Source organism: Camellia sinensis, chromosome 10, assembly GCF_055761805.1.
Source record: "Camellia sinensis isolate YWXY chromosome 10, ASM5576180v1, whole genome shotgun sequence".
NCBI lineage: Eukaryota > Viridiplantae > Streptophyta > Magnoliopsida > Ericales > Theaceae > Camellia > Camellia sinensis.
Genome location: NC_138970.1, coordinates 154,783,844 through 154,794,838, shown reverse-complemented (window position 1 = coordinate 154,794,838; position 10,995 = coordinate 154,783,844). Strand labels below are relative to the sequence as shown.

At 39.2% G+C, this 10,995-nt stretch overlaps 1 protein-coding gene across 1 annotated transcript; it reads right to left on the bottom strand.

The window, feature by feature from the left end:
- Positions 1–301: 301 nt before the first annotated feature.
- LOC145801383 (uncharacterized) lies at positions 302–3,226 on the bottom strand. Its single transcript, XM_082892631.1, has 2 exons — positions 2,890–3,226; positions 302–457 (listed from the first exon to the last, which is right to left on the bottom strand). Exons 1-2 carry the CDS (start codon positions 3,067–3,069, stop codon positions 317–319), a joined length of 321 nt encoding a protein of 106 aa, XP_082748757.1. The 5' UTR covers positions 3,070–3,226; the 3' UTR covers positions 302–316.
- Between the last annotated feature and the right edge of the window lie 7,769 nt (positions 3,227–10,995).

Genomic DNA, 10,995 nt, shown 5'->3' with positions numbered 1-10,995 from the left:
GTTGTTGGCTCAATGTTCTTTTTGCTTCCACATGTCCTGCAGAGAAGCAACTGAAATTAGAAAATGTAATATAAAGCTTAAAAGGATAAAAAAAAAAAAAACTTAAATATAAATGTATAACAGTCTTACTGTTGGGCTTGCACCAGAAATTGCTATAAAAAAAGAAAGAAAGAAAGAAAGAAAAGATTATTAATCAATTATAGAAATAAACTTGAATTTAAATTTAATATATGTGCAATAAATGAATAGTACCTGACTCATATTGTTCAACATCATCCATGGACCTTCGAAGAGAAATTGGGACAGTGGATTCAAGCTAATTTTGTGCGCATATGAGGGCCTCGACCATCATAGGAGAAAGCGAACTATGAAAAGGATTGAGTATACGTCCTCCTGTACTAAATGCTGATTCTGAAGCAACTGTAGAGACTGGTAATGCCAAAACATCACGTGCCACCTATGACAAAGCTTTATACTTTGAAGAATTAGACTTCCACCATTCCAATATATCAAAATTTTCATCCTTAGAAAATTTATAAGACTTTGTGTTTTCAGTTTGTTTAAATATTTTGTTTGTATTTTCAATTAAAAAAGAGTTTAAATATTCTGTTGAAAAAAAAATTTCAACTTGAATATCTTTTTTGAATTGAAAAAAATAAACGTATTATTTATCTATATTTTTTAGTTTTTAAATCTATCTCTAAAAATAATAAATAGAAAATATGATATATGCTGGTTGGTTTTTGTTTTCAAAAACAGATATAGATGTAACAATACAGAGACATACAATCTCTACTAGTGCTATGTTCATGGTTTTGGTGGTTTGAATTGTTTTTATATTTTAAGAATCACAGATTGTAATACTTTATGTGGATGAGGCATGCAGTAATTATGATATTCTAAAGTTTCAAACTTTCTTGCTTTTGATGAGACATGCAGTGATTGTAATATTCTTTTAAGTCATTAACTATAATACTTTCTTCTTTTTTTTTTTGAGGAAGTGCACAAGTTAAATTATGTTGAAAGTTTATAAAATTTTAAACCGCCAAACCGATTCGCATCCATCTGCCAAACCACCAATCCGCTCAATCCACATCCGTCGGATTGGCGAACGGATGCAGATTGATTTTCTCTAATCCGCCAATCTGGCGGATGGATAGCGGATTGGAGGTTCCGTGGCCGCAACAGACCCGCGCCGACCCTTACTTAGAACCCTCACAAAAATCAGCAAAGTACTTATCCAGCTCTGATTTACACATAACATAATACTCCTCCTCCAAGTATGAATTAAACTGAGCAGTAATGAGCATGTGTGGATCATCACAATCATCATCTACCTCCATTTCAGAAGCTGCACTCACATTAGGCTCTTGCCCACTTTTTGAATCATGTGAAGCATAATGCTCGTGTAGACGAGTCAAACAATCCTTCACCTTGCCCGTCATCTCATTTACCACTTTCTCAATAAGAATTTGTGAGAAACAAAAATTCAAATACTTCAATTTTTTCCTAGGGTCAAGTAGCACGGCAACATACAAAAGAAGATTTATCTTATCCCCATCACCCCAATACTTATCAAATTTTGCTTTCATATTAACTGCCATTGTAGATAAAAGTGTGTCATCTTTCTTCATTAATTGCTCAATTTTGTTTTGAATGGCAAGCATCTCACCATAGAAGCAATTTGAAGTGACATACAATGACCCTTAAAACCTCTTTGTGGCATTATAAAAGAGTCTCAAAAATTTTAAAAAGACCCTACAATTATTCCAAACAGCCTCATTGGGTGGTCCCCTTGCCACATCCACATCCCCATCATGCTCACCACCACCAAATTCATCACCACCAAAATAAGCCCGATAACTAAAGTCATCCTCTTGGAGTCTCTGAAAGGCTCTCTCAAATTTTTCTACTGCCTCTAGCATTAAATAGGTGGAATTCCATCTAGTTGGAACATCAAGGCATAAAAGACTCCTTGACTCAATTTTTTCCTTTTCAACACACTTTTTAAAATTCTCATACCGGTTTGGAGATGACCTCACATATCTAACAGCAGCACGCACAGAAGCAATAGATGAATTCAACTCTTTCAAACCATCACACACAATAAGATTGAGAATGTGTGCACAACAACGCATGTGTAAAAATTCATGACCTAAAATAGTACGTTTCCAATCCTTTGTTTTTTCTTTTCAAGAACTTAACAGTGGTGTTGTTTGAACTAGCATTATCTACAATCGATGTAAAAATGCAATCAATATTCCATTCAAGCAAGCATGACTCAATTTTCCTACCAATGGTTTCACCCTTGTGATCTTCAACTAGGCAAAAGTTAATAATTCTCTTTTGAAGTTTCCAATCGTCATCAATAAAATGAACTGTAAGACACATATAGTTCAAGTTCTGTATGGAGGTCCATGTGTCTGTGGTTAGGAAAACTCTACGACCATGCAATGCTTTCCTTAGGCTATCCCTCTATCTGTTAAAAATATTAACAACATCTCTGGAAATTGTAATACGAGATGGGATTTTATCAAATTTGGGTTGCAAGATTTGACAGAATTTTCTAAACCCAACTCCCTCTGCAAACCTAAAAGGTAGTTCATCAATTATCACCATTTCAGCAAGAGCTTTTCTTGCAGCTTCTACCGTAAAAGTTGTTGCAACAAGGTCAACACCCTCTACTCCATCTTTTTTAAATTGAAAAGACAGAGTGGACTGTCCCTTCTCCACCTCCCTATATGGATACTTGACACATGAGGCAAAATGAGCCAATAAATTACTTGTTCCATGAGACTTAGAATCAGCTAAGTATTCTTTTTGACAATACCTACATACAGCTCTCATTTTCCCATCTTGACCCTTTACTTTATCGATATGATCGCATACCTTAGATTTAACTCTGCCAGTAGCCTCAGCACGTGCCTTCTTAGCTTTGGATGGAACTGGAGGCTTGTCATCAGGAGTTGGGACAGTAGCTTTGGCATCAACTACTGGTTGAGATTGAGTTCCAACAGCAGTAGCAGCAGGTTGGCCATCAACAGGGGCATCATTGGTAGGAAGATCCATTATCTACAAACAAGACATAATATTTTTAAAACCCTAAATAAAAACATGAACCAAAATATTAATATTCTTTAATTCCTAAATCAAAACATAAACTCTTAATATTTTCAAAACATGAACAAATTCATAATATTTTTCAATCCCTAAACCAAAACATAAACAACTCATAATGTTTTTAAATCCTTCAATCAACACATGAACAAATATTAATAGTTTTTAAACCCTAAATTAGAACATGAACACATCTCATAATATTTTTCAAACCCTAAATAAAAATATGAAGCAAAATCTTTCAATCTCTAAATCAAAACATGAACAAACATTAATTTTCTAAAACCAAAATATAAACGGAACATAATATTTTTAAAATCCTAAATAAAAACATGAACCAAAATCTTAATATTCTTCAATCCCTAAATCAAACATAAACTCTTAATATTTTTAAAACCCTAATCATAATATTTTTTTCTAAATCAACAAACACATGAACAGATATTAATATTTTTTAAACCCTAAATTAGAACATGAACATATCTCATAATATTTTTCAAACCCTCAATCAAAATATGAACAAATCAAAATATTTTAGAAACACTAAATGAAAACATAACAATCAGAAACAAAGAATCAGAAAATCAAAAAGCAAAAATGAAAAATACTTTAAACCCCTAAATCAACCATGATTAGAGAATCAAACTATGAAGTATTAACCAACAAAAAGCTATAAATTATAAATCAAAACAACAAAAATAAAAACCCCAAAATGAATAAAGAGAGATACCTAAATCTCTGGAGAATAACCCTCTTTTAGGGTTGAAGATCTTGGTTCGCACATGTCAAAGAAAGTCACAGATTGAACTTCAGAGATAGATAACAAAGAGAAGCTTTGATTGTTACATGATGAACTAATTCGATGCACTCTCTCTCTCTTTACATATTTGTTTTGCCTTTTCAATTTTTCTCCTTCAAAAATGATGAATTGATTCGGTGGGTGCACTCTCTCCCTATATATTTGTTTTGACTTTTCATTTTCAATTTTTCTCCTTGAAAATTGATGGAGCCTTTTCAGTTTTTTTAATTAAAAAAAGAGTTGACAACTTGACATTAGTGGCTTTGTGAAGTGTGAGAGACATAGGGATTCAGAGAGACCGACCTTGTGAATTGTGAAGCTTATATGAGAAGCTTGGTAGGTGGGTGGAATGGAAGCGTACGTGAGAAGCTTAATATTTTCGGTCAGTTCGGTTTCGACGGATGAAAAAAATCAAAAACCACTCCCGACCGTGAATTCGAAAAAATTAAATAAAATGGATCGTATCCGACCATCTACCTTGTCTTGCCCGCCCGTTGTGTGTCGGGTCCGGTCGGGTCGGGTCGAGCGGGTTAGGCGGGTACACGGTTTCCATGAACAGCCTATATAGCACTACCGATTTTAATATTTTTGCCTATGGAAATGGAAATGGTAATGGTGGATATTCTTGGTGTCAATGGGCGTGTCTGATTGAGCAGGTTTCTAGAGATATGGAGGGGATAGAAAACACGGGCATTGGGAGTGAGCAGGGAAACAAAGGTTTGCTTGAGGGCTCAGTTACGTTTAGATCATAGTTTTATATAAGATTTTGAAAAGGAAAATGAACATGTGAGAAAAATGTGAATGAAATATAAAAATAATTTTATAATAAATTATTTTTTATTTATTTCCCTCACATTTTCATTTTCTTTCTAAATTTCAATCCAAACACAACATTGAGAAGATAAATAGAGATTGTTTCATGATTCGGATATTAGTGTTAGAAGTTTAGGTATTTTCAATCTCATACTTATACTCTCTATATTTTATAATAGATTTCTCTCTCCCTAGTAGACTTTGATATGTTTGTGTCGAATCGCATGATTTTTTGTGAAATTTTTTTCTTCTTCTTATAATGTGTGTTTTGGTTTGCATTGGTGACATGTAAAAATCCCAATAAATTGAGAGAAGTAATGTTAGAGATTTCAAAAATTTTACCAAAAACTCTACTAAATATCTTACATGGGTGTGGGACCCACACTATATGGGTCTCATGTGGATCCTACACTCATGTGAGACATTTAGTAGAATTTTTAACATTTTTAAATTGAGAGTAATCACACATCCATCACAAAGAGAAGTCTCTTTTTATTATTATTATTTTTTTATTTTTTAATCCCAACAAATTTAGAGTAATCACACATCCAACATATAGACAAGTCTTTCCAATTTGGCTTATTTTTTTAAGTTTTAATTTTATTTTTTATTTATATATCTTTCTTCTTTTTCTTCTTTTTTGTGATTCCAACCAAAGCTCATTTATGAAGACGAGAATTAAAGATGGGTGCATCATGAGAGCCTCCCTTTGGATGATGGTGACCTATCACATCTTTCTTTCCCTTTGTGAATTAAGTTACAAGCAGGTATATCAACATACAAGGTATAATTTAGGATTAACTATAGAAATGGTTCTCAAGATATGCATTATGTTATACTTTAATCCACAATCTTGTAATTATTTCACATTGATTTCTAAAGTATATAATTTGTTACACTTTAATCCCAGACACTAATATCGTTCAAAATCAGTAATGGAATAAGGATATGTTTTAAATTTTAACTAAAAATGTACCAAAATTAAAATATTGGGGACAAAAATATAAGATAAGTGAGTAGTAAAATGAAACAAATGCATATTTTAGAAACCAAAATGCTACCAAATGCATACTTTAAGACCATGTGTATATTTAATAATTTTGATTTTGATGAGACTTCATGTAAAATTCGGAAAATAATCCTCCTTTGGTTATTGATTTTGAATGGTGCTAACGCTAAGAATTAAAGTGTAACAAATCGTATATTTTGAGGCGAAAATGAAACAATTACAAAATTAGAGACTAAAATATAATAAATACTTTGTGGGATCATTTGTATAATTAACTTTATAATTACAATACTAACCACACATATTAGAAATTGCAAGAAGGTTAGATGAAAATGGTTCAAAGAGTCCTTTTGCTTCGTCATATTAATTCAAATTTGATGGAAATGGTATTGTGGGAGCCGAATAATTGGCAATGCCGGGAAGAGCGTACTCTACAGAACAGACACTATTCGGCGTTATCCGGCACGCTCAAAAGGCCGAAAACAATAGATAGGCCGGATAAGCGTAAATCCATGGAGCCGAATATGAGAGAGGACAATGAGTAACGAGTAGGCCCTGGCCCCGAGGCCCAGGAGACGAGTATAAATATAGGAACTACAGATAAAGGGAGGGGCAGAAAAAAAGAAGGGTAAGAATTTCCTTGTTTAACTTAGAATACAAATAACTTAGAGCTTGAGACTGACTTGTTCGTCGGAGTGCTAATTTCGACACCCACGTCGGAGTGTTTATTTCCTTTCAGGTGACTATCTGAGGACTCCTAGTGTCTCCTAGGATCGGAAGAGTATTTCCAAACCACTTCCACACAATTGGCGCCGTCTGTGGGAATACTCGAATACATCCATGGAAGGCGTAACCAAAAATCCTCCGGTAGCCACTGACGAGATTACACAGAGGGATGACCTTACTCCAGCAAATATGCTCGGAAAGGAAACCATCGCTGCAAGACGCGCTTTGAACTTTGACTCACCAACAACTTCAGCGCAAGAGACAATGCAAGCAATTATGAAACAAGCAAAGCAGAATGAACAGAGGCTGGAGAATATGATCGCTGAAAATGAATGTCTCTGTCAAGATTTGGCCCTGGAAGTAGCGAAATCCAGAGAAGTCGCGCGCCAAGATCCCGAACGACCTCCAAGGGCAGGTGAACAACGACCTCGAGCCCGACCAAGGGACACCGATAGTGACTTCAACTCATTATCCATGGAGCCCGACAAGAAGGGACAATCTGTCGGACAAAAGAATCGTGCAGACAACGAGGCCCTTATGTGCCGAATATTCCCCAGTAGCTTGGGACCTCTGGCAGTCAGGTGGTATTACAAACTGGAGCCGGCTTCAGTCAAAAGCTTCCATCAATTACAGAAGTCCTTTAGGGCCAGATTTATCACCAATGAGGTCCATCCGAAACAAGCATACTCTCTCTGGGCGATGCAAATTCAACCTGAAGAAACACTGAGAGCATATTCGGCGCGCTATTGGGAATGCTTTAATTTTGTTGACGACGCTTGCAACAACTCCATGGCCATCACCGCCTTCAAAATGGGATTGCAACCAGACAGTGCCCTCCGCAGTTCCTTGACCAGAAGACCCCCCAAAACGGTCTGGGGGTTGAAGAAAGTTGAAGATACTGCAAGGTAGAGGACGATGCCTTACCGGTTAAAGCCGGACGCGTATCCAGTAAAACGGCCTCTCCTGAAATTGCTCAGCCAATAAGTTCCGTACTGCCTCAAAGCCCAGAACCACGGCAGTGGGGTAAACGAGATAAAAGGTGGGATTCTCACCGATCGAACAATTAGTGCTCTCACCGAACGAATGAACAACTGCAAGTCGACAGTAGGCGCACGAGACGTACCGACAAAAAATATACGGAACTGACAGAGCCAATCAATGCGGTAATGTCCAAAATCCAACATCTCCCGTTCTTCAAATGACCGTCGAAGATGGTAGGCCCTCCTAACACACGAAGGCGGGATAAGCGCTGCGAGTATCACAAAGATCATGGCCACGAAACTAAAAGTTGCTATGCATTAAAGGATCACCTAGAGGAACTGGTGCAAGATGGCCGGCTACAACAGTACGTAAGAAAATGCAACCCAATCAAGGCACTAGCCTTAAGACAAGATTCACCTCCACTTGGCGTGATCCATATAATATACAGCCTGCCAGCACCTCTAACCGTGTACACAAATCAATCGCATCCAGTCCCCCGAGAGCAACATACTCCAACCAAACGGCCCAAAAAGGCTCTGAGTATTGCCTTCAATGATTCTGATCTTGTCGGCATGACAATCTCCCATATTGATCCATTGATCATCAGATTACGCGTAAACCAGTTTACTGTCGAACACATTCTCGTAGATCCAGGGAGCACGTCGGAGGTTATGTATTATGAGACCCTCATCAAACTCGGCTTCAATGAGTCAGATCTGTCTCCGGCGCTTTATCCGTTATTCGGCTTCAACACGAATCCAGAATACCCGTTGGGAAAGATCACACTACCCGTTCGAGCGGGCTCTAGAACAGTCAAGGTTGAATTCTTGGTTGTAAAGCTTCCTTCGCTGTATAATGTCATCATGGGGCGAAACTGGTTGCATATCATGCAGGCCGTGCCAAGCACCTATCATCAGCTTATGCACTTCCCGACAGCCCGTGGCGTTGAAGAGATCTGTGGCTGCCACCAGTCAGCATGAATAGTTTTATGAAAGTTCTATCACTGACCCGACTTGTGGGCTTTGATACTTGTATTTAGCTGACTTCTGCAATGAAAAGTCTCATCTTTTTCTATCGTGCAATTCGCTTCCCATTATAGTGTCAAATAAGCCTCCGGATTCGGAGCCCCCTTTGGTGCAAAACACGTTGGGGTCGATTAAGTCTCCGGATTCGGAGCGCTCTTCATAGATATCACGATTGGCTCAAATAAGCCTCTGGATTCGGAGCGCCCTTCGGTGCATGATGCCGTAGGGCCGATTAAGCCTCCGGATTCGGAGCCCCCTTCGGTGCATGACACGTTGGGGCCGATTAAGTCTTCGGATTCGGAGCGCCCTTCGTGGATATCACGATTGGCTCAAATAAGCCTCCAGATTCGGAATCCCCTTCGGTGCATGACACGTTGGGGCCGATTAAGTCTCCGGATTCGGAGCGCTCTTTGTGGATATCACGATTGGCTCAAATAAGTATCTGGATTCGGAGCGCCCTTTGGTGCATAACGCTTTAGAGCCGATTAAGCCTTCGGATTCGGAGCCCCTTTTGGTGCATGACACGTTGGGGCCGATTAAGTCTCCGGATTCGGAGCGCCCTTCGTGGATATCACGATTGGCTCAAATAAGCCACCAGATTCGGAGCCCCCTTTGGTGCATGACCCCTTAAGGCTGATTCAGCCTCCAGATTTGGAGTCCTCTTCGGTGCATGACACGTTGGGGCCGATTAAGTCTCTGGATTCGGAGCGCTCTTCGTGGATATCACGATTGGCTCAAATAGCCTCCGGGTTCGGAGCGCCCTTCGATGCATGACACCTTAGGGCTGATTAAGCCTCCGGATTCGGAGCCCCCTTTAGTGCAAAAAACGTTGGGGCCGATTAATCCAGATTCGGAGCCCCTTTTGGTGCATGACACGTTGGGGCCGATTAAGTCTCCGGATTCAAAGCCCCTTCTGCAAATCATATCCCCATTTGGCTCCTTAAGCTCGTATGCACAGGCTGATTCATTACGTCAGTCGGCCAAGTACCTAAGCTGAGCCGAATCAGATTATAATTGAACGCAATGCCATTCGTCAACTTAGCGAATTAGGCACATCTTATGGGCCCCTTGTTACATACGAAAATTATTACACAAACTACAAGTCCGCATGAACGAAACAAATATGCCAATATGCGAAATGAGGTGCCTAATTGAATATATAAAAACGCCCAGAATAAGGCGCAAACGTTCGAAATGAAACATTTTATTTGATTAAAACAGTAGTTACATAAATGCAACCCGTATTTGAACATTACAATATCCATTTTCAACCTCAAAAGCGAAAAAGGGGAAAAAGACGCGTTGGTAAAGCGGCAGCGCCAAATCAACGCCCGTCGCCCAGAAGTCCTCCACGGCTTGCAATGCCTTGAGCCAACTGTGCCCAAGCCCATGAATTGCGCATTGCCAAACTTCCCCTGATACCATTGACAATGTCAAGGCAAAGATCCAGGACAAGGAAGGATAAACTCAACGGTCGTTGTCTCTCTTTTCGAGGCGATCTGCTTCAACGATTTGAAGACTTATGCCATCTTTTGGACACCCTACCTCCCATACGGGTGGGTTCGCTGCTGTGATCCATTGCAACACCAAGCTCGGCCGAAGTTCGAGCTTCTCTAACTAACACCCCCACTTATCTCACCCACATAACAAGTGATGAGGAATCAAGCGTGTTTATTTGCGCGAGGCGCCCACTCCTCTTATTTTCAATACTGGTAGCGATCTCGAGGCCCCAATCCCGAGGCGATTTCATTAACGCTAAACTCCATGAGATGACCGTCGGTCGACATTCACCACTGCCTAGTTATCCAAACAGCTTTTTGAAGCACATGCACTGGCTGGGCAAGGACAGAATTATCAATCCAACTGGCCAAACATCCAGGCCCCGAGTTGGGACGAATTTGCCGCAGTCACTCCACTCACTTGTTTTCGGCTTCTTCAAGCTACAATGACCTAGTTATCTAGACGACGATCACAGATAAATGGCCTAGTTACAAATGGCCCAATTACAGTGGCCTCATTCAAGACTAAACGGCTATCACGTATGGGCCGAGCTTGCCTATAAACCGGCGTATCACTGGACATTTAACAGATACTCGGGCCGATCAATCCTTATACATTCATTCAAACATTTATGCAATAAAACGAAACACGTATATGCCGAATACGAACTGCAACGAAATATTTATAAATAGAACGTTTTTATTCAATCAAACAATAAATTACATAGTTTTGAACGTAATCTGCGTTTCAACCTTACAATGAGTATCCTTATACGGCGTCACCCTCATCCTCACTCTTCTCGACTTCAAAAGTAGAAAACGGAAAATGTTTACTCTGGTAGTGTGGCGATGCCGAATCAATGCCCGACGCTCGAAGAACTTCCGCGGCTTGAGATGCCTTGATCCAACTGTGCCTAAATATGCGATTTTCACATCGGCAAACCTCTTCGGCAAGCTTCTCCTTAGTTTTTTTGATTCTAACTTTTCGGCCTTCATGAAAACCTTTTTCATAAGCCCTCCCCTCGC